Consider the following 24420-nt stretch of genomic DNA (forward strand, 5'->3'; position numbering starts at 1 on the left):
TAGGCACAGTAAGAAATCTCACAACACCAGGTTAAAAACCAACAGATTTATTTGGGAACACGAACTTTCGGAGGGCGACTCCTTCATCAGGTAGGTGAAGACCTGATGGCTCACCTGATGAAGGAGCAGAGCTCCAAAAGCTCGTGCTACCAAATAAGCCTGTTGGACTTTAACCTGGCGTTGTGAGACTTCTTAAAGGGTCATCCAGACTTGAAACACTGGCTCTATTGTCTCTGTAAGAAGTCTCACAACCCCAGGTTAAAGTCCAACGGGTTTATTTGGTAGCAAACGCCACTAGCCTTCGGAGCACTGCCCCTTTGTCAGGTGAGAGCACTCACCTGACGAAGGAGCAGCACGCTCCGAAAGCTAGTGGCGTTTGCTACCAAATAAACCCGTTGGACTTTAACCTGGTGTTGTGAGACTTCTTACTCTATTTTCTCTCCACAAATGATGTCAGACCTGCTGAGATTTTTCCAGCATTTTCAGCTTTTGTTTCAGATTCCAGCATCCGCAGTATTTTGCTTTTATGAATGTAGCTCATTTCTTTCCCTCTTTATCCCAAGGACATCAGTGCTGGAATCCACAAGGACATTTTTTCATTCCTTTGATGGACAGGGTCAATTGATACATACCAACTTCTTAACCTCCTCAAATGAGAATCATAGTGATTTGCAGCAGAGTTAGATGCCATTTGCCTCAGTGTGAATATGATGATTTAACAAGAGCAATACGAAACTAATCCCACTCCACGAGCGGGATTTTACAGCCTCGATCGGGCGAGACCGGAAATTCCCGCCCTGAGGTCAACGGAGATTTCCGTTGTCGGACCCTTGTCCATACCAATTCTGTGGCGGTGGTAGAGGTGGTAGAGTTCCGCCCTACGTCTCTTTCCCCATAACCCAGACATAGAGCAAATGGTGGTGTTGTGATACTGTCACTAGCCTAGTCATCCTCAGATCCAGGCTAATGCTCTGAGGATACATTAGCCAGGCATCAAACACCTAACAGAATGTAAATTCAATTAATCAAAAAAAAATGTGTGGACTATGTGAAGCTCGTCTCAGTAACGGTGATCATGAAACCCATCTGATTCTCTAATGTCCTTTAGGGAAGGAAATCTACCATCCTTACCTGGTCTGGCATGGATATATCTCCAGATGCACAGCAATGTGGTTGATGTTTAATTGCACTCTGAAATGGCAAGCCCTTCGATTCCAGGGAAATTAGGGATGGGCATCAAATGCTGGCCTTTCCAGTGGCACCCACGTCCCATGAAAAATTTTTTAAAATGTATATATTATATTCATTCCCCAGATATGGGCATTACTTGTGAGGCTGGCATTAATTGCCCATGCCTTGAGAAGCTGGTGGTGGTGGACCTTCTTCTTGAACTACTGCAGTCCACATGGTGTAGGTACGCCCACAGTGCCATTAGTGGGGAATTCCAGGGTCTTGAACTAGCAACGATGGAGGAATGGCAATACATTCCAACTCCGGTGGTTTGGTGGGGAACTTGCAGGTGGTGCAGCGTTCCCTTGCTTCCGTTGCCTTTGTTTTTCTAGGCAGTAAGGGTTGCAGGGTTTAGGAGCTGCTGCCGAAGGAGCCCTGGCGAGTTGCTGCCATGGGTGGCGCCCATCTATTCCAGGAACTCATTTGTATTTCTAGTGTGGCTAACACTAACCTTTGTGTCTCTCCTTGGTGCCAGGCTGTATTGCTATTGCTTTCATTGTGTACAACAACATGGATGCCATCCTGCAAGGAGCACAGTACAAAAACAAGGAAAGCAACGAGAACTATGACGATGTTCAGTTGCAGTCTCGAGTCATTTCAGTTGCTTTGGGATCCTCAGGCAACGACAAGCTTCCCATAGCTGTGAACTTCATTCTAAAGCACAAAGAGGTTTGTGAAGTTGACATGATCATTTCAAGATTGCAATCACACAAATTTGCAGTTACTTAGCGGCTTGCCGATAGGTAAATATCCCAACTTTCTAGAAACATCAAAATTTGCACCCAAGCCTCAGAAAGCGATATTAGGAAAGGCGACCAAAATCTTGGCCAGAGACAGGACTTGGTTGATTGATTTGATTCATTGTCACATGTACTGGGATACACTGAAAAGTATTCTTTCTTGTGCACTATACAGGCAAAACATACTGTTCATAGAGTACATAGGGCAGAAGGAAAGGAGAGGGTGCAGAATATAGTGTTGCAGTTACAGATAGGGTGTAGAGAAAATCAGCTTGATAGGACCATTCAAAAGTGTGATGACAGCAGGGAAGAAGCTGTTCTTGAGTTGGTTCATATGTGTTTTCAGACTTTCGTATCTTTTTCCCGATGGATTGTCGTCCAGAGTGCGTGGGATCCTTGATTATACCCCTTACTTTTATGTTCAATTCCTTCCGTAATTTGATTAGATGCTGCACCCTGCATGCTAACTTTTTGTGACTCTTGTTAAACTGAGGGCCCATCTGTGCTCTCAGGAGGCCTAAAGGATCCCAAGCACTATTTCAAAGAAAAGTGGGGTTCTCCCGGGTCCAATAATTATCCCTCAACCATCATCATGTTAATCAGCCCAATCACCTCATTGCTGCTGGTGGGAGTGCTGTCGAGAAACTGGCTGCCACATTTCCTATGTTACAGTGTGACTAGACTGTTACAACTGAATGTTCAACACAAAGGAGAGAACCTCGGACAGTTCAGCACCCCCACGTTAGTGTCAGCCAAGTGACGTGCTTAAGTTTCTGGAGTGGAACTTGGGGGTAAACCTCTGGCTCGGATGTGTGCGTGTTATCCACTGAGCCACTTGAATGTTTGTCCTTTGTGAGCGTTCTTTTTCTATAATGGTGGGAGCAGCAGTTTGAGCAGTACACTGCGGATTCGAATGGCTGTGGACTCTTGACATGCTCCCCAAACCTCTTTGTGGCAAAGTCCCGTCCTGACCTGATAGCTAACAGGCTCACCTGCTTTCCCACAGAATCCTGCAGTCGCTGGCAAACGACTGTGTGCCTACTGGAGTCACACGACGAATGGGAGTCACTGGTCTTCGAGGGGCTGTGAGCTGGTAGCTTCTAATGACACCCACACAGCGTGTCAATGCGATCACTTGTCCAGCTTTGCAATTTTGATGGCCTTCACTGAGGAGGTAAGTGTTTCATTTAGCCCCCCCTCCCCCCAACCCCCCCATCCCACCCCACTTTTTCTGCTCCTTACTCACTTATCTTGCAGTTTGAGGGATGATTAAACTTGGGTGTAGGGAGAGGCAAACTGGCAAGGAATAGAGCTCCCAGTGGATAAATGGACTAACAAGGCTCTGACGAAGGCTCATCCGGACCTAAAGCGTTGGCTCTATTCTCTCTGACAGATACTGTCAGACCTGCTGAGGTTTTCCAGCATTTTACTTCCAGCAAGGCAGATACTGATTCTGGGATCTATAATGGGGCAGAGTTGCTGAGTCGGGAGATCAAGGAGAGCCAGCATGGATTTGCCAAGGGTGTGCCCTATTATGTCTAACTAGTTTAATTCCTCTCATCCCTCCGCCCTTTTCAGGAGAAAATGTTCTGCGTCTGCCCTGAGGGAAGGGGCTAAGAGCACAAGGCAGGCAGAAATGCTACAACATATGGCTCCACCTCTTTGTCCTTTGATTTACGCCCAGAAGGCTGAGCCCCTGGGAGAGCAATCAGGCCTGATTGAGGTCAACCTTGTTGAGGAACTAGCAGGATACATTGGAAACTTGTTGATACGAACTGAAGTGGTTACTAATAGGAAATAATTCAGTTTGGAAGTCGGGACCCAGTGACAGATGGAGTCCCTCAGAACTCAATGATACTTAGGTTTCAATGATATAAGGTTGAAAATTACAGGTGGGGAGGAGCAAAGGGGGAGGACAACATCCTGGGAGGGGTTCTCCCAATGTGCTGAGGATACCGCAATTTATGTGACCCCCCCCCCCCACCCCCCCCCCCCCCACCCCACCCCCCCCCCCCCCCACCACCCCCCCACCCCCCAACCCCCGCCCTCGTTCTTTCCTGGCTTTTCAAAGAAGCCTTTTCAAAATGGCCTCTGCAACCTGGCCTACCTGTCACTGCACAGCGTTTACAGCAGAGGAGGTGGACTGAGGCCCTTAATTGACACTTAATTGAACAGTTGAGACTTTAGTAGGCTTCAGGGTAAACAGCTAAGAACAAAGAACAAAGAACAAAGAACAATACAGCACAGGAACAGGCCCTTCGGCCCTCCAAGCCCGCGCCGCTCCCCGGTCCAGGATTGAATCCTGAATCCAGGATCCCCGCCCAATTTTCCAGCCTATCTACATACCAATATCCTATCCACCGAGCTGTCCCTCACAGCTACGATGCTTTGTTCATTACAACCTATTAACTCACCCCCACCCCCCCCATTCCAGACCATGTGATCTCCAGGGAGAGGCGAAAACCCAGAGTGAAAAACCCCAGGGCCAATATGGGGAAAAAAAATCTGGGAAATTCCTCTCCGACCCCCTGAGGCGATCGAAACGAGTCCAGGAGATCACAATGGCCCTGATCGGAAAATGCTTCCCAACCCTAGTCATTTCCACTTCCACGAACACCATCTGAATTCCCTGTCCCCGAGACAGGTTCCCAACTATCCGCAGTCTCGCTCTGTACTGGCACCAGCAAGATGATCATAGAATGAAGCCTTGAAACGAGAAACAAGGAACAATTAGCCCGCGCCGCTCCCTGGTCCAAACTAGACCACTCTTTTGTATCCCTCCATTCCCACTCCGTTCATATAGCTGTCTAGATAAGTCTTAAACGTTCCCAGTGTGTCCGCCTCCACCACCTTGCCCGGCAACACATTCCAGGCCCCCACGACCCTCTGTGTGAAATATGTCCTTCTGATATCTGTGTTAAACCTCCCTCCCTTCACCTTGAACCTATGACCCCTCGTGAACGTCACCACCGACCCGGGGAAAAGCTTCCCACCGTTCACCCTATCTATGCCTTTCATAATTTTATACACCTCTATTAAGTCTCCCCTCATCCTCCGTCTTTCCAAGGAGAACAACCCCAGTTTCCCCAATCTCTCCTCATAACTAAGCCCCTCCATACCAGGCAACATCCTGGTAAACCTCCTCTGTACTCTCTCCAAAGCCTCCACGTCCTTCTGGTAGTGTGGCGACCAGAACTGGACGCAGTATTCCAAATGCGGCCGAACCAACGTTCTATACATCTGCAACATCAGACCCCAACTCTTATACTCTATGCCCCGTCCTATAAAGGCAAGCATGCCATATGCCTTCTTCACCACCTTCTCCACCTGGGACGTCACCTTCAAAGATCTGTGGACTTGCACACCCAGGTCCCTCTGTGTCTCTACACCCTTTATGGTTCTTCCATTTATCGTGTAGCTCCTCCCTACATTATTCCCACCAAAATGCATCACTTCGCATTTATCAGGATTGAACTCCATCTGCCATTTCCTTGCCCAAATTTCCAGCCTATCTATATCCTTCTGTAGCCTCTGACAATGTTCCTCACTATCTGCAAGTCCTGCCAGTTTTGTGTCATCCGCAAACTTACTGATCACCCCAGTTACTCCTTCTTCCAGATCATTTATATAAATCACAAACAGCAGAGGTCCCAATACAGAGCCCTGCGGTACACCACTAGTCACAGGGCTCCAGCCGGAAAAAGACCCTTCCACTACCACCCTCTGTCTTCTGTGACCAAGCCAGTTCTCCACCCATCTAGCCGCCTCCCCCTTTATCCCATGGGATCCAACCTTTTTCACTAGCCTACCATGAGGGACTTTGTCAAACGCTTTACTAAAGTCCATATAGACAACATCCACGGCCCTTCCTTCGTTAACCATTTTGGTCACTTCTTCAAAAAACACCACCAGGTTAGTGAGGCATGACCTCCCTCTCACAAAACCATGTTGACTATCGTTAATGAGTTTATTCCTTTCTAAATGCGCATACATCCTATCTTTAAGAATCTTCTCCAACAACTTCCCCACCACGGACGTCAAGCTCACCGGCCTATAATTACCCGGGTTATCCTTCCTACCCTTCTTAAATAACGGGACCACATTGGCTATCCTCCAATCCTCTGGGACCTCACCTGTGTCCAGTGACGAGACAAAGATTTGCGTCAGAGGCCCAACGATTTCACCTCTCGTCTCCCTGAGCAGCCTTGGATAGATTCCATCAGGCCCTGGGGATTTGTCAGTCTTTATATTCTCTAACAAACCTAACACTTCCTCCTTTGTAATGGAGATTTTCTCCAACGGTTCAACACTCCCCTCCGAGACACTCCCAGTCAACACATCCCTCTCCTTTGTGAATACCGACGCAAAGTATTCATTTAGGATCTCCCCTACCTCTTTGGGCTCCAAGCATAAGTCCCCACTTTTGTCCCTGAGAGGTCCGATTTTTTCCCTAACAACCCTTTTGTTCCTAACGTATGAATAAAATGCCTTGGGATTCTCCTTAATCCTGTCTGCCAAGAACATTTCGTGACCCCTTTTTGCTCTTCTAATTCCCCGTTTGAGTATTTTCCTACTTTCATTGTACTCCTCCAGAGCTCCCTCCGTTTTTAGCTGATTGGACCTAACATACGCCTCTCTTTTCTTTTTGACCAGTCCCTCAATTTCCCTGGTTATCCACGGTTCTCTAATCCTACCCTTCCTATCCTTCTTTTTTACAGGCACATGCTTGTCCTGTAGCCCTAACAACCGTTCCTTAAAAGACTGCCACATACCAGATGTGGATTTACCCTCAAACAGCCTCTCCCAATCAAGAGCTGCCAATTTCTGCCTGATCCCAATAAAGTTAGCCTTCCCCCAATCCAATATCTTACCCTTGGGACACCACTCATCCTTTTCCATCACTATCCTAAAGCTAACAGAATTGTGGTCACTATTTGCCACATGTTCCCCAACCAAAACTTTGAAGACCTGACCGGGCTCATTCCCCAGTACCAGGTCCAGTATAGCCCCCTCTCTAGTTGGGCTGTCCACATATTGTTCCAACGAACCCTCCTGTACACATTTTACAAATTCCTCCCCATCCAGAGTCCCTGCCCTCAGCGATTTCCAGTCTATACCAGGGAAATTGAAGTCTCCCACTACAACAACCCTATATTTCCTGCACCTATCCAGTATCTCCTGACATATCCATTCTTCCACTTCCCTTGGGCTGTTGGGGGGCAGGTAAAACAGACGAACTTGGGGCCTTAATGCGCACGAGGAATTTGGATGTGGTTGCGGTGACAGAGACTTGGTTGAAGTATAAGCACTCCAGACCCCCAGGCTCAGTGAGGTCGTCCTCCCCCAGAGTGCTCTTCTTCTTTGCCAGCCTTGTCCCAGCCCCAAGCTCGTCCCCAGCCACCACACTTATAGACCTTTGATCCCCACCCCCCTGCCATACTAGTTTAAACCCCCCCGAACTGCATTAGCAAAGCTCCCAGCCAGGATATTTGTGCCCTTCCAACTTAGTTGTGACCCCTCCCTCTTGTACAGGTGCCATCCTCTCCTGAAAACCTCCCATTGGTCTATGAAAATAAAGCCCTCCCTCCTGGACCAGTCCTTTAGCCAGGCATTCATTTGAACCAACTCCCTATTCTTAGCCTCACTGGCACGAGGCATTGGGAGCAGCCCAGAGATGGCCACCCTAGTGACCCTACTTTTTAACCTATTTCCCAACTCCCTGAATTGCTCTCTTAGGACCCCCCTACTCTTCCTATCTACGTCATTTCCACCAATGTGTATAATGACATCCGTTTCTTTATCTTCCCCTTTTAATATGCCTCCTATCCGCTCGGAGACATCCGTGACCCCAGCACCAGGTAGGCAGACTACCATCCTGGAGTCCCGTTCGCCCCCACAGAATCGCCTGTCTGTGCCTCTAACTGACGCATCCCCCACCACTATCGCTCTCCTAACCCCTCTCTTCCCTTTCCGGGCCACAGAGCCTGACTGTGTGCCAGTGACCTGGTCACTGTGTCTTACCCCTGGAGAGGCACACTCCTCCACACTATCTAAAACAATGTACCTGTTTTGGAGTGGGACAACCACAGGTGACCCCTCTTCTAACTGTCCACTCCCCTCCCCTCTCACACCTGTCACCAAGCCCTTCCTATTTTGAGACACCACTGGAGACCTCCCTTGTACTTTACCCTTCTGCCCTTTACTCCTCCTAACTGTGACCCACGTGTCATTCTCCCGATGCCCCGTTGTAACTAGTTGCCTATAACTGCTTTCAATTTTTCTCCCATTTTCCCTGACTAGGCTAAGGTCAGCGATCTGCAGCTCCAGTTCCCTAACACGGTCCCTCAAGAGCTGCAGTTCCACGCACCTGGCACATATGTGAACCTCTGGGAAGCTAGGTGTTTGCAGGAACTCCCACATCCCACATCGGAAGCACTGAACTGGCCGATCACTCATACCTGCCCTTATCCTTTATAGGGTTGGGTAAAAAATAACTAGCCTTGCCTTGCCCTTACAGCCCAAGCCCTGTGAGCCAAAGCCCTTATAGTGCACACTCTGCTACCCACTCACTCCACTGCCCGCTCCCGACGCTGCCCGCTGTATAGTGCAGACGGCTTTTTATGCTCCCGGCGAACCCCCCAAGTAACTGCCTTTTATACTAAGACTCAACCTCCCAGAGTCCCCTTCAGCTGACCTCACTTCCTCAATTCAAAACCCTGAAAAAAGCCCGCGAAATATACTAGGAATACCCTTAAATGAATAAATGAATAATTAAATCACTTCTTAGCTTACTCTCAGCACTCCTGCTAAGACTCTCTCCCCCAGTCTCACTCCAGTTAAACAAAGAGGGTGCCTTAGTACCCCTTCCCCCTACATACTATTGGGAACAGGTGAAGGAGTTGTCATGGAGAAGGAGGGCTGAGCACCCAACATATTTTACATCACCCTCCCCCTCAACACACCCTCCCCCAACTGAAAACATACTACCAGCCCATTGAGTTTCCAACTTCTTTAACTATCTAATGGGTTCATAAATTCATAAGATATAGGAGCAGAATTAGGCCATTTGGCCCATTGAGTCCGCTCCACCATTCAATCATGGCTGATATGCCCCTCATCCCTGCCTTCTCCCCATAACCCTTCAACCCATTACCGATTAAAAATCTGTCTAACTCCTCCTTAAACTTACTCACTGTCCCAGCATCCACCGCACTTTGGGGAAGCGAATTCCACAGATTCACAGCCCTTTGGGAGAAGTAGTTTCCCCTCAACTCTGTTTTAAATTTGCTACCCCATATCCTAAGACTATGACCTCTGGTCCTAGAATGCCCCACAAGAGGAAGCATCCGCTCCACGTCTACTTTATCCATACCTTTTATATTCTTATATACCTTAATTTGATCAGCCCTCATTCTTCTAAATTCCAGAGAGTATCGGCCTAAACTGTTCAATCTCTTCATACGACAAATCCCTCATCTCTGGAATGCCTTGTATAGTTGCAACAATACTTCCTTACCTTCATATTCTATTCCTTTAGCTATTAATGCCAACATCCTATTCGCTTTCTTTATTATCTGCTGTACCTGCATGCTAGTTTTCTGTGACTCATGAATGAAGACACCCAGATCCCTCTGTACCAGAGAATCCCAAAGTCTCTCCCCAGTTAGATGATAAGTCACCTTCCCATTTTTCTGACCAAAATGCATGACCTCACACTTATCCATGTTAAACTCCACCTGCCATCTTTTGGCCCACTCTTCTAACCTATCTATATCCATTCGTAGGGTTCTTTTTTCCTCATTGCAACTTACTGTCCCACCTATTTTTGTGCCATCTGAAAATTTGGCTATAGAGCCTTCTATCCCTGTATCCAAGTCATTAACATAGATTGTAAATAGCTGGGGCCCAAGGACCGAACCCTGCGACCCCACTAGTTACTTTTGCCATCCCGACTCTCTGTCTTCTGTCCATCAGCCAGTCACCTATTCAAGCTAATAAATTACCCCTAATCCCATGTGCTCTCACCTTGTGAATTAGCCTTTTGTGCGGCACTTTATCAAATGCCTTCTGGAAGTCCAGGTATACTACATCTACAGGATCCCCATTATCCACTTTGCTTGTTACATCTTCGAAGAACTCTAGCAAATTAGTCAAACATTAGTCCACCGGAGCAAGGGAGAGAGGAGCGTTTTGCGAGTGCAGCTAAAGAGGGTACGACAGTGATTTCTTTTACTTACTTTTTCGCGGGTTTTCGAGTGTTTGGGTTTTTAGAAGTTTAGGCTCGTTTTAGAAAAGAGGAAGTAGGCCGCCCGCGGGGCAATCTGGGAAGGCGTGTAGTTTTTTTTTAAGTGCGCGGGAGGTTTAAAAAGCAGGCTGCAGTGTACAGCGGGCAGCGTCGGGAGCGGGAAGCAGAGTGTGAGCTGTAAGGGCTTTGGCTCACAGGGCTTCGGGGGAAAGGGCGAGCAGGGGTGAGTTTTAATTCTTAGTTTTTAATTCTTATTTACTTTTCTCTGTGTACCTTGGTAAAAAGGGTCAAATATGAGTGTGAAGCCAGTGTGTTGTTCCCAGTGTAGGATGTGGGAGGTCCTGGAGGCACCTGGCCTCCCAGACATCCACATCCGTGAGGGGTGTGTCGAGCTGCGGTTCCTGAGGGACCGTGTTACGGAGCTGGAACTGCAGCTCGAGGATCTTAGGCTGTTAAGCGAGAATGAGGAGGTGATAGACAAGAGCTATCATCAGGTGGTCACACCAGGGCCATGGGTGGAGGCCAAGTGGGTGACGGCCAGGAAGGGTAAAGCTCGGGTGATTGAGAGCACTCCGGTGGATTTGCCCCTACACAACAAGTACTCCTGCCTGAGTACTGCTGGGGGGGACAGCCCGCCTGGGGGAAGCAGCAGTGGTCTCCGGAGTGGAGTCCGGCCCTGTAACTCAGAGGGCTAAGGAAAAGAGGAGGAAGGCAGTGTTAATCGGGGACTCGACAGTAAGGGGGTCGGACAGGCGTTTTTACGGAGGCATGCGGGAGTCTCGGATGGTGGTCTGCCTCCCTGGGGCCGGGATCCAGGATGTCGCTGGTCGAATCCCAGAAATCCTGAGGGGGGAGGGAGGAGCCAGAGGTAGCGGTACATATTGGTACCGCTGATGTGGAAAGGAAGGGGGAAGGTGTCATGAAAAGAGAGTATAGGGAATTAGGGAGACAGCTGAGAAGAAGGAAAGCAAAGGTAGTAATCTCAGGATTGCTGCCTGTGCCACGGGAAGGTGAGGGCAGGAATGGAGTGAGGTGGAGAATGAATGTGTGGCTGAGGGACTGGTGCAGGGGGCAGGGATTCAGGTTCCTGGACCATTGGGACCTCTTTAGGGGCAGGTGTGACCTGTACACAAAAAACGGGTGGCACTTGAATCCCAGGGGGACCAATATCCTGGCGGGAAGGTTGGCTAAGGCTACTGGGGAGAGTTTAAACTAGATAAGTTGGGGGGAGGGGATCGAGACGAGGTGACTGGGGGTGAGGAAGTTAGTTCGCAAACAGAAAAGGGTTATAGACAGTGCAAGAGGGAGGATGGACGGGGGATAGAGAAGGGGAGTGCTCAGACCAAAGGATTGAGATGTGTTTACTTTAATGCCAGGAGTATAGTGAATAAAGGGGATGAGCTCAGAGTGTGAATCGATGCCTGGAAGTTGATGTGGTGGCCATTACGGAGACTTGGATGTCTCAGGGACAGGACTGGATACTCCAGGTGCCGGGATTCAGATGTTTCAGGAAGGACAGGGAGGGAGGCAAGAGAGGGGATGGAGTGGCACTACTGATCAGGGATAGTGTCACAGCTGTAGAGAAGGTGTATGCTGTGGAGGGATTGTCTACAGAGTCTCTGTGGGTGGAAGTTCGGAGTGGGAAGGGGTCGATCACTTTGCTGGGAGTTTTCTATAGGCCGCCCAATAGTAACAGGGAGGTGAAGGAGCAGATAGGGAAACAGATCCTGGAGAGATGCAATAATAGCAGAGTTGTTGTGATGGGAGACTTTAATTTCCCAAACATAGATTGGAATATCACTCGGGTAAGGGGATTCGATGGGGAGGAGTTCGTTAGGGGTGTTCAGGAGGCTTTCCTGACACAGCATGTGGACAAACCTACAAGAGGAGAGGCTGTACTTGATGTGATACTGACCAATGAACCTGGACAGGTGTCAGATCTCTCAGTGGGAGAGCATCTTGGGGATAGCGATCATAACTCTATCTCCTTTATGCTTGCATTGGAAAAAGAGGGGATCAGGCAAGCTGGGAAAGCGTTTATATGGAGTAAGGGGAAATATGAAGACATAAGGCAGCAAATTAGAGGAGTAAATTGGAAGGAGGTATTCTCGGGGAAATGTACTGAAGAGAGGTGGCAGTTTTTCAAGGAATGTCTGTCAAGAGTTCTACAGGACAATGTTCCGAGCAGACAGGGAGGAGTTGGTAGGTTAAAGGAACCGTGGTGCACGAAAGCTGTGCGGGACCTAGTCGAGAAGAAAAGGAAAGCATACAAAAGGTTCAGAGAGCTTGGCGAAGATAGGGATCTAGGTGAGTATACGGCTTGTAGGAAGGGACTAAAGAAGGAAATTAGGAGAGCCAGAAGGGGTCACGAGAAGGGCTTGGCAGGTAGGATTAAGGAAAACCCTAAGGCGTTCTATAAATATGTGAAGAGTAAAAGGATGAGACATGAAGGAATAGGGCCTATAAAAGGTGAAGGCGGGAAAGTCTGTACGGAACCAGTAGAAATGGCAGAGGTGCTTAATGAGTATTTTGCCTCGGTTTTCACAGAGGAGAAGGACCTGGGTGGATGTACTGTGGGCTGGCGGTGGACTGAAAAGATTGAGTATGTGGATTTTAAGAAAGAGGTTGTGCTGGAATCTTTGAATGGCATCAAGATAGATAAGTCGCCGGGTCCGGATGGGATATACTCCAGGTTACTGTGGGAGGCGAGGGAAGATATTGCAGAGCCTCTGGCGGTGATCTTTGCGTCGTCGATGGAGACGGGAGAGGTGCCAGAGGATTGGAGGATTGCGGATGTGGTTCCTATTTTCAAGAAGGGGAATAGGGATAGCCCAGGAAGTTACCGACCGGTGAGTCTAACCTCAGTGGTTGGTAAGCTGATGGAGAAGATCCTGAGGGACAAGATTTATGAGCATTTAGAGAGGTTTAGTATGCTCAAGAATACGCAGCATGGCTTTGTCAGAGGCAAGTCGTGCCTTACGAGCCTGGTGGAGTTCTTCGAAAATGTGACTAAACACTTTGACGAAGGGAAAGCGGTAGATGTGGTTTATATGGATTTTAGCAAGGCGTTTGATAAGGTCCCCCATGCAAGGCTTCTAAAAAAAGTGAGAGGGCATGGGATCCAAGGGGCTGCTGCCCTGTGGATCCAGAACTGACTTGCCCAAAGGAGGCAGAGAGTGGGTACAGATGGGTCTTTTTTTCAATGGGGGTCGGTCACCAGTGGTGTGCCCCAGGGATCTGTTCTGGGACCCTTGCTGTTTGTCATTTTCATAAATGACCTGGATGAGGAAGTGGAGGGATGGGTTGGTAAGTTTGCCGACGACACGAAGGTTGGTGGGGTTGTGGATAGTCTGGAGGGATGTCAGAAGTTACAGAGGGACATAGATAGGATGCAAGACTGGGCGGAGAAGTGGCAGATGGACTTCAACTCAGATAAATGCGTAGTGGTCCATTTTGGCAGGTCAAATGGGATGAAGGAGTACAATATAAAGGGAAAGACTCTTAGTACTGTAGAGGATCAGAAGGACCTTGGGGTCCGGGTCCATAGGACTCTAAAATCGGCCCCGTAGGTGGAGGAGGTGGTTAAGAAGGCGTATGGTGTGCTGGCCTTTTTCAATCAAGGGACTGAGTTTAGGAGTCCGGGGATAATGATGCAGCTATATAAGACCCTCGTCAGACCCCACTTGGAGTACTGTGCTCAGTTCTGGTCGCCTCATTACAGGAAGGATGTGGAAAAGATTGAAAGGGTGCAGAGGAGGTTTACAAGGATGTTGCCTGGATTGAGTGGCATGCCTTATGAGGATAGGCTGAGGGAGCTTGGTCTTTTCTCCTTGGAGAGACGTAGGATGAGAGGAGACCTAATAGAGGTATATAAGATGTTGAGAGGCATAGATCGGGTGGACTCTCAGAGACTTTTTACCAGGGTGGAAATGGCTGCTACGAGAGGACACAGGTTTAAGGTGCTGGGGACTAGGTACAGGGGAAATGTTAGGGGGAAGTTTTTCACACAGAGGGTGGTGGGCGAGTGGAATCGGCTGCCGTCAGTGGTGGTGGAGGCAAACTCAATAGGGTCTTTTAAGAGACTTCTGGATGAGTACATGGGACTTAATAGGATGGAGGGTTATAGGTAGGCCTAAAAGGTAGGGATATGTTCAGCACAACTTGTGGGGCTGAAGGGCCTGTTTTGTGCTGTAGTTTTTCTATGTTTCTATGTTTCTATGATTTGCCTTTCACAAAACCATGCTGACTCTGATGGATAGCGTTTTGACTTTCCAAGTGTCCTGATATTGCTTCCTTGATAATTGATTCTAACACTTTTCCAACAGCAGATGTTAAACTAACTGGTCTGTAATATCTCACCTTTTGCCTCCCTCCCTTTTTGAATAAGGGTGTTACATTAGCATTTTTCCAATTCACTGGAACCTTTCCCATGTCCAGGTAATTTTGAAATATTATAAACAATGGAGTCACTATCTCTGCTGTCACTTCCTTTAATACCTTCGGTTGTAGGCCATCAGAGCGGGGAGATTTATCTGCCCTCAATCCCAATAGTTTGCTGAGTACTTTTTCCCTATCAATGTTGATTGTTCTAAGTTCTACCCTTTCTATTACCTCTGACTTGCCCGTTCCTATAGGAATGGTACTAGTGTCCTCCACCTTGAAAACTGAGGCAAAGTATTGATTTAGCACATCTGCTATTTCAGTGTTCCCCACTATTAACTCTCCGGTTTCATCTTCCAAGAGACCAACATTCACCCTAGCGACTCTCTTCCCTTTTATATACCAATAGAAGCTTTTGCTATCCTTCTTGATATTAGTTTTCTTTCATTATTTACCTTAACTCCTTTTATTACTTTTTCAGTATCCCTTTGTTTGTTTGAAAGTTTCCCAATCTTCCAGCCTGCCACTGGCCTTTGCAATATGGTATACCTTAGTTTTTGTCTTTATACTGTCCTTGACCTCCTTGTTTAACCATGGATGCTTTTTACCCCCCTTACCATCTTGTTTGTTGTTTCAGTTGCAGGATTATTCCCACGATGCACTCTCCATGATCATGTTCATTGGGATCCCCATATCTCTGGTGTGTCTTGCTGTTGCTGTCATCACCTTTGTCTTCTGCTCACAAGCCAGAAACGCCATAACGGCCACCCACACCCAACTCTGCGTGAGCCTCTTCGTAGCGGAACTGGTCTTCATTACCGGCATCGACAGAACCGGAAACCAGGTAGGAGGTCCTGCAACAGCCAAATGAGGAAAATCAACCGGGAATGATGGGCTGTAGGTCACTGCACGTCAGAGAGCATCTAATGGCAATTTTATTTTACGTTGTGCCTTTAATGGGGTAAAATATCCCAATGGATTTCATAGGAGTGTTAAGCATTAAAATTTGATAGCAAACCATGTCGGATATATTAGGGCAAGGAACTTTTGGTGAGCCAAGATGATGGTGGTGTAGTGGTATTGTCACTGGACTACTAAGCTAGAGACCCGGGGGACTTGGTTCAAATCCCACCATGGTAGATGGTATAACTCAAATTCAATTTTTAAAAATCCGGAATTAAAAGTCTAATGATGACCATGAAACCATTTCCGATTGTCGAAAAACCCATCTGGTTCACTAATGCCCCTTTCGGGAAAGAAATCTGCCGTCCTTACCCGGTCTGGTCTACATGTGACTCCAGAGCCACAGAAATGAGGTTGACTCTTAACTGCATTCTGAAAGTGGGACAATTAGGGATGGGCAATAAATGCTGGCCTTGCCAGTGATGCCCACATCCCATGAATGAATTTTTAAGGAACATCTTCAGGAAGGAAAGAGAGGTAGAGGTTTAGGGAGAATATTCCAGAATGAATTATATAGAAAAATCAGTAAGATTTGTTGGGCTTACTATTAAAAAATCAGTAAAACGGTTCCACAATAAAATAAAAAAAATTGGATTTATACTCAATCAAGTACTTTCTTGAATGTAGTCACCATTGTAATTCAGGACACAAGGCAGCTTACTTGTGTACAGAACAAACAGCCAAGGTTAAAATGATCAGATCAACGGTTTTTGTGTGTGGCTTGAGTGGTAAATATTGACCTCCCCCTCTCAAATCCTGCCTTCCTTTCCTCCCCTTTCCCCCCCAGCCCGCTTTGCTAGGGTCCCCTATCTTCCCCCCCTTCCCCCCCAACCCCCGCCCTATAAGCCTGGGACTATCTCAGGAACAGTGGCTCAGAGATTAACACTGCTGCCTCACAGCGCCAGGGACCCAGGTTCAATTGGGGGATTGTATGCGTGGAGTCTGCACGTTCTTCCTGTATCTGCGTAGATTTCCTGCGGGTGTTCCAGTTTCCTCCCATAATCCAAAGATGTGCAGGTTAGGTGGATCGGCCATGCTAAATTGTCCCTTAGTGTCAGGGGGACTAGCAGGATAAATACATGGGGTTATGGGGGCTGGGGCCCAAGGACCGAACCCTGCGACCCCACTAGTTACTTTTTGCCATCCTGTCTTCTGCCCATCAACCAGTCACCTATCCAAGCTAATAAAATACCCCTAATTCCATGTGATCTAGCCTTGTGAATTAACCTTTTGTGCGGCACCTTATCAAACGCCTTCCGGAAGTCGAGATATACTACATCTACAGGATCCCCATTATCCACTTTGCTTGTTACATCTTCGAAGATAGCAAATTAATCAAACATGATTTGCCTTTCATAAAACTAGAGCTTGGATAGAATTGTATTTGGTGCAGGCTCAATGGGCCGAATGGCCTCCTTCTGTCTGTAGGGATTTGATAACAATTCAAGTGGAATGTAACAAAGAGTAAGGAGCGTAGGCAGGTAATTGGAGTTAGGATATATTTGAATGGCAGAACAAACTTTGGGAATGGTTGTCACTATATTCCTATTTTTTTCATGTTCCCAGACCGCGTGCGGAATCATCGCGGGATGTTTACACTATTTGTTTTTGACGGCATTCGCTTGGATGAGTTTGGAGTCGATGCAACTTCACCTCATGGTCAGGAACCTGAAGAACATGAGGGTAGCCCACTCTAGTAACATTGAAAAGTATATCTACCTGCTGGGGTATGGATGCCCCGCAGTAATAGTGGCCATTTCTGCAGTGGTCTACCCCAATGGATACGGATCACAAAGAAAGTAAATATTATCACTATTCCGCTGTGAAGATTTCGCCAATGATTTTTTTAGCTTTGATTGTTACAGCCTATCAGCATTCTCCCCTCCTCTCCTGAAGGTCCAGTCTCACACCGGGAGCAATAGCACCCGAGCTCTGTCAAATGGTTGACCCAAGGCAATGGATGCGCCGATCCCATCTGCAGAAGGGGACATACGTACAAGTGTGTGATACTTCCATTTCTGCCATCCTGGCTGTGCCAAGTGGCAAAGAGGGTGGCAGTGTTGAACCACGGACCCCTGCCCATGAGGCAGTGGGGCCAACACCACCCCAATTACCTCAGGACGTTTCAGTGGGCAGAGTGAGGAGTCTTTCACACCCCTCCGGACTGAGGTGAATTGGAGGAGAGATCCGAGAGGTAGAAGATCAGTGTCTGACCAAACGCAGCACCCCATTTCCACTAAACCCACCCCCACCACCACCAGCCCCTCCCCCTCCCCCGCCGCCCCAACCTAACCCCCCCCCCGATGCTCACAATTTTAATAAACATGAATCTTTGAATTTAAGCATGTTCACTGTGCTTTCTCCAGCTGCTGGCTACGGGTAGAGTACGGGTTCATCTGGAGCTTCCTGGGACCAGTCTATCTGATCATTCTGGTAACTATTCTTTTCCATTTGACCTATCACGTTTGTTTCCTGGAAATCTGATTATATTTTTCAATTAACGTAGCAAATGAGCTGCAAAGATCGCTACCCTTCCTGACATACATTCATAATTCTCACAGTTGATTGAACTATCGATAGAGCAGTAAGAATCTGTGTCAGCCGTGGTTCAGTGGCAGCCTGTTTGCTTCTGAGTCTTGAAGGAGTTCATTCAAGTCTCAATTCTGGAGGGCAAATATCTAGGCTGACACTCCAGTGCAGTATCGTATCATAGAATCCCGACAGTACAGAAGGAGGCCATTCGGCTCATCAAGTCTGCACTGACTCTCCGACATAGCACCTTACCCAGTCCCACTGTCTGACCTTTCCTGTGACCCCACATATTTACCCTGCTAATCCCACGAACCTGCACATCTTGGGACACTAAAGGGTAATTTACCATGGCCAATCCGCCTAACCTGTACATCTTTGGACACTAAAGGGACAATTTAGCATGGCCAATCTACATAACCTGTACATCTTTGGACATTAAAGGGACAATTTAGCATGGCCAATCTACATAACCTGTACATCTTTGGACACTAAAGGGACAATTTAGCATGGCCAATCTACATAACCTGTACATCTTTGGACACTAAAGGACAATTTAGCATGGCCAATCCATGCTAAACCTGCACATTTTTGGAGTGTGGGAGGACACCGGAGCACCCAGAGGAAACACGTGCAGACACAGGGAGAACATGCAAACTCCACACAAACAGGCACCCAAAACTGGAATTGAACCCGGGTCCCCGGCTCTGTGAGGCAGCATTGGCAGGACCTGAAGATCCCAGCGGCAGCCGGTAACTAGTTGCCTCCGCTGCCGGAAAACATGACACAGTCGGGGGGGGGGGGGGGGGGGGGGGGGGGGGGGTTGAAGCGAGTGGTGGAAAATCTCCCTGGCCCTACACTCAATCCTCTGTAGTTTGGATGAGATGTTCAGCTGAGGATAAAAGCAAATTACTGCGGATGCTGGAATCTGAAACCAAAAGAGAAAATGCTGGAAAATCTCAGCAGGTCTGGCAGCATCTGCAAGGAGAGAAAAGAGCTGACGTTTCGAGTCCAGATGACCCTTTGTCAAAGCCGAGGTCCTGTCTCCTCATATTGGTGGCTGTAAAAGGTCCGCTGGCACCATTTTGAGAACAGCAAGGGCATTCTCCCCAGTGTCCAAGACAATATTTATCCCCCAACAAACATTACTTAGATTATCTAGTCGTTATCACTGCTTGTGGGAGCTTGCTGTGCGCAAAATCATAGAATTAAAGAAACCCTACAGTGCAGAAAGAGGCCATTTGGCACATCGAGTCTGCACCGACCACAATCCCACCCAGGCCCTGCCCACATATCCCTACATATTTACCCACTAATCCCTCTAACCTACACATCTCAGGACACTAAGGGGCAATTTTAGCACGGCCAATCAACCTAACCCACACATCTTTGGACTGGGGGAGGAAACCGGAGCACCCGGAGGAAACCCACGCAGACACGAGGAGAATGTGCAAACTCCACACAGACAGTGACCCAAGCCGGGAATTAAACCCAGGTCCCTGGAGCTGTGAAGCAGCAGTGCTAACCACTGTGCCACCGTGCCGCCCCTAACCACTGTGCCACCGTGCCGCCCCTAACCACTGTGCCACCGTGCCGCCCCTAACCACTGTGCCACCGTGCCGCCCAGCTGCACGGTTTCATTACATTACAATAATGACTACACTACAAAATAATTAATTGGCTGCAAAGCACTTTGGGATGTCCTGAGGTCAGAAAAGATTTGTCTTCTTCATGTTTGGACTGACAATCTTTTCTCTGAATTCAAAGGTGCATTTTTTTATCGTTTAAAATAGAATTTTAAATCCGTATTAAAAAGCCTGAAATTACAGGCTTCTGTTTCGGCCAAGAGAGCAAACTGAAGGTATTGACCAATGTTAACAAGAGTTCAAATGGAACTAAGGATTGGGGGATCAGAGGGGTAAAGTAGAATGTATTGTGACAAACTCTTCCAAGCTCTTTCCAAGCCTTAATGACTATCGTCCTGTGGCTCTGATATCCATCATTGTGAAGTGCTTTAAAAGGTTAATCATGACACAAATCAATTCCAGCCTCCCAGATTGCTTGGATCTACTACAGTTTGACTATTATCACAACAGGTCCACAGCAGACGCCATCTCCCTGGCCCTACACTCAACCCTGGAACACCTGGATAACAAAGACACCTATGTCAGACTCCTATTTATTGACTACAGCTAAGCCTTCAACACCATTATTCTTACAAAATTCAACTCCAAACTCTGTGGCCTGAGGCTCAGCTCCTCCTCTACGACTGGATCCTAGACTTCCTAACTCACAGACCGCAATCAGTAAGGATAGGCAACAACACCTAATAACGGATGTGTTTCCGTTATTCAAGAAAGGGAGAAGAGATAGCCCGGGAAATTATAGACCAGTGAGTCTAACCTCAGTGGTTGGTAAGTTGATGGAGAAGATCCTGAGAGGCAGGATTTATGAACATCTGGCGAGGAATAGTATGATCAGAAATAGCCAGCACGGCTTTGTCCAAGGCAGATCATGCCTTACGAGCCTAATTGAATTTTTTGAAGATGTAACTAGACACATAGATGAGGGAAGAGTGGTAGATGTAGTTTATATGGATTTCAGCAAGGCGTTTGATAAGGTGCCCCATGCAAGGCTTATTGAGAAAGTGAAGGGGCATGGTGTACAAGGGAACATTGCTTTGTGGATTCAGAACTGGCTTGCCCACAGAAGGCAAAGACTGGTTGTAGATGGGTCTTTTTCAGCATGGAGGTCGGTCACCAGTGGAGTGGCCCAGAGATCATTTCTGGGACCCTTGCTCTTTGTGATTTTTATAAATGACCTGGATGAGGAAGTGGAAGCATGGGTTGGCAAGTTTGCTGATGACACAAAGGTTGGTGGTGTTGTGGATAGTGTAGAGGGATGTCAGCAGTTGCAATGAGACATAGATAAGATGCAAGACTGGGCGGAGAAGTGGCAGATGGACTTCAACCCAGGTAAGTGTGTGGTGGTTCATTTTGGCAGGTCGAATAGGATGAAAGAATATAATATTAAGGGTAAGACGCTTGGCAGTGTGGAAGATCAGAAGGATCTTGGGGTCCGGGTTCATAAGACACTCAAAGCAGCGTCGCAGGTAGAGGCTGTAATTAAGAGGGCATATGGAATACTGGCCTTCATCAATAGAGGAATTGAGTTTAGAAATCGGGAGATAATGCTGCAGCTGTATAGGATCCTGGTCAGACCCCACCTGGAGTACTGTGCCCAGTTCTGGTCGCCTCATTACAGAAAGGATGTGGAAGCCATAGAAAGGGTGCAGAGGAGATTTACAAGGATGTTGCCTGGATTAGGTGGCATGCCTTATGAGGATAGGTTGAGAGAGCTAGGTCTTTTCTCCTTGGAGAGGCGAAGGATGAGAGGTGACCTGATAGAGGTGTATAAGATGTTGAGAGGTATTGATAGAGTGGATTCTCAGAGGCTTTTAGTCAGGGCTGGAATGATTGCCACAAGAGGTCACAGGTTTAGGGTGCTGGGGAGATGTTAGGGGTAAGTTTTTCACTCAAAGGGTGGTGGGTGTGTGGAATCGGCTGCCAGTAGTGGTGGTGGAGGCGGATTCGATAGGGTCTTTTAAGAGACTTTTGGATAAGTTCATGGAAGTTAGTAAGATAGAGGGTTACAGGTAAGCCTAGTAGGTAGGGACATGTTCGGCGCAACTTGTGGGCCGAAGGGCCTGTTTGCTGTAGCTTTTCTATGTTCTATGTTCTAACACCTCCTCCACAATCATCCTCAACACTGGTGCCCCTCAAGGCTGTGTTCTCAGCCCCCTACTATACTCCTTATACACCTATGACTGTGTGGTCAAATTCCCCTCCAACTTGATTTTCAGGTTTGCTGATGACACCACTGTAGTGGGTCGGATCTCAAACAATAATGAGACCGAGTACAGGAAAGAGGTAGAGAATCTGATGAACCGATGCAACAACAATAATCTCTCCCTCAGTGTCAACAAAACAAAGGAGATAGTCATTGACTTCAGAAAGCGCAGTGGAGGACATGCCCCTGTCTACATCAATGGGGATGAAGTGGAAATGGTCGAGAGCTTTAAGTTTCTAGGTGTCCAGATCACCGACAACCTGTACTGGTCCAACGCTATAGTTAAGAAAGTCCACCAATGCCTCTACTTTCTCAGGAGGCTAAGAAAATTTGGCATGTCCGCTACGACTCTCACCAACTTTTACAGATGCACCATAGAAAGCATTCTTTCTGGTTGTATCACAGCTTGGTATGGCTCCTGCAGTGTCCAAGAACACAAAAAACTACCATGGGTCGTGAACAAAGCCCAGTCCATCATGCAAACCAGCCTCCTATCCATTGATGCTGCCTTGGAAAAGCGGCCAGCATAATCAAGGACCCGATGCACCCCGGACATACTCTCTTCCACCTTCTTCCATCAGGAAAAAGATACAAAAGTCTGAGGTCACATACCAATCAACTCAAGAACAACTTCTTCCCTGCTGCCATCAGACTTTTGAATGGACCTACCTATCACTAAGTTGATCTTTCGCCACACTCTAATTATGACTGTAACACTACATTCTGCACCCTCTTCTTTCCTTCTCTATGTACAGTATGCTTTGTCTGTATAGTGCGCAAGAAACAATACTTTTCACTGTATACTAATACATGCGACTATAATAAATCAAATCAAATCAGAAGAGCTACAACACTGATATCTACCTAACAATGTGAAAAATTGCCCAGGTAAAAGCAGGACAAATCCAACCCGGCCAATTACCACCCAATCAGTCTACTCTCGATCATCATTAAAGTGATGGAAGGGGTCATCAACAGGGCTATCAAGCAGAACTTGCTAAGTGGCGCCCAGTTTGGGTTTCACCAGGGTCACTCAGCTCCTGACCTCATTACAGCCTTGGTTCAAACATGGACAAAAGAACTGAATTCCAGAGGTGAGGTGAGAGTGACAGCCCTTAATATCAAGGCCGCATTCGACCAAGTGTGGCATCAAGGAGCCCTAGCAAAACTGGAATCAATGGATATCAGGGGGCAAACTCTCCACTGATTGGAGTCATACCTGGTACATAGGAAGGTGGTTGTGGTTGTGGAGGGTCAGTCATCTCAACTCCAGGACATCTCTGCAGGAGTCTCTTAGGGTAGTGTCCTGGGCCCAACAATCTTCAGCTGCTTCATCAATGACCTTCCCTCCATTATAAGGTCAGAAGTGGGGATGTTTGCTGATGATTGCACAATGCTCAGCACCGCTCGCGATACTGAAGCAGTCCATGTACAAATGCAACAAGATCTTGACAATATCCAGACAGAGGCTGCTTACTCTTCCTTCATAAAACTGTCTAACCAGGCACTAAGGGACACAAAACCCTTTCCCCAGCTCCCCATTACTAGCTAGCTTTCCACAAAGTCACTACTTATTCATCCTAACCATACCATGAGAGGAGGCGATGGTCTAGTGGTATTATAGCTAGACTATTCGTCCAGAAACTCAGCTAATCTTCTGGGGACCCGGGTTTGAATCCAAGGCAGATGGTGGAATTGACTTTTTTTTAAATCTGGAATTACTAATCTACTAATGACCATGAAACCACTGTTGATTGTCAGAAAAACCCATCTGGTTCACTGATGTCCTTTAGGGAAGGAAATCTGCCGTTGTTACCTGGTCTGGCCTTCATGTGACTCCAGAGCCACAGCAATGTGATTGATTCTCATCTGCCCTCAGGTAACTAGGGATGGGCAATAAATGCTGGCCAGCCAGCGACACCCATGTCCTACAAAGGAATTAATTTTTTAAAATACCCAATATGACAGGCATCTGAAAACCGAAAATATCCAAATACCGAAACGTAATCAGGCCCAGGGATTTTAGATTATGGATACTCGATCTAGATGAGCTTGGGTTGATTCAGCTGTGGTGAACCATAGTTGGTTACCACTATGAGTGCTGAGCCATGGATGGTCAGCACTATGGGGGTTTGTAGATATGTTACTGTAGTTACTCGTGGTGTTAGGGTTGGGCTGTTCTACCTGTTGATATTGTTCTGTGGTACACTCCAGTTGGCTTCGCCTACCAGGGGAAGTATAAAGGTCACTGCACTGCCTGGTGACCCTTTAGTCTGGGATTGTATTGTATATAGTGTGCTCCATTCTTGTCAGTAATAAAAGCCTTTATTTCCCGGGTACAATCTAGCCTCCCGAGTGATTTAATCGCGCATCAATTTTATTACTGACAAAATTTTGAAAAACCATGGAGCAAATGTTGAAACCCGATCGGCTTAATTTAGATCCACGTGCGGCAGGAGCGTCGAACACTTTCAACCATTGGTT

The 24420-nt window shown here is 47.4% G+C and overlaps 1 protein-coding gene across 2 annotated transcripts in view; it reads left to right on the forward strand.

Annotated features, from left to right (window-relative positions):
• Positions 1-24420, forward strand: part of LOC144507678 (adhesion G protein-coupled receptor E3-like) — a 76102-nt gene that overhangs the window by 31098 nt on the left and 20584 nt on the right. For both annotated transcript variants that reach the window (XM_078234858.1, XM_078234857.1), the window contains exons 10-14: positions 1706-1899; positions 2977-3144; positions 15233-15439; positions 17125-17357; positions 17925-17991. In XM_078234858.1, the coding sequence (XP_078090984.1) occupies positions 1706-1899; positions 2977-3144; positions 15233-15439; positions 17125-17357; positions 17925-17991 (869 nt within the window). The remainder of the gene's footprint in view (positions 1-1705; positions 1900-2976; positions 3145-15232; positions 15440-17124; positions 17358-17924; positions 17992-24420) is intronic.

Source organism: Mustelus asterias, chromosome 19 (genome assembly GCF_964213995.1).
Source record: "Mustelus asterias chromosome 19, sMusAst1.hap1.1, whole genome shotgun sequence".
Taxonomy (NCBI): Eukaryota; Metazoa; Chordata; class Chondrichthyes; order Carcharhiniformes; family Triakidae; genus Mustelus; species Mustelus asterias.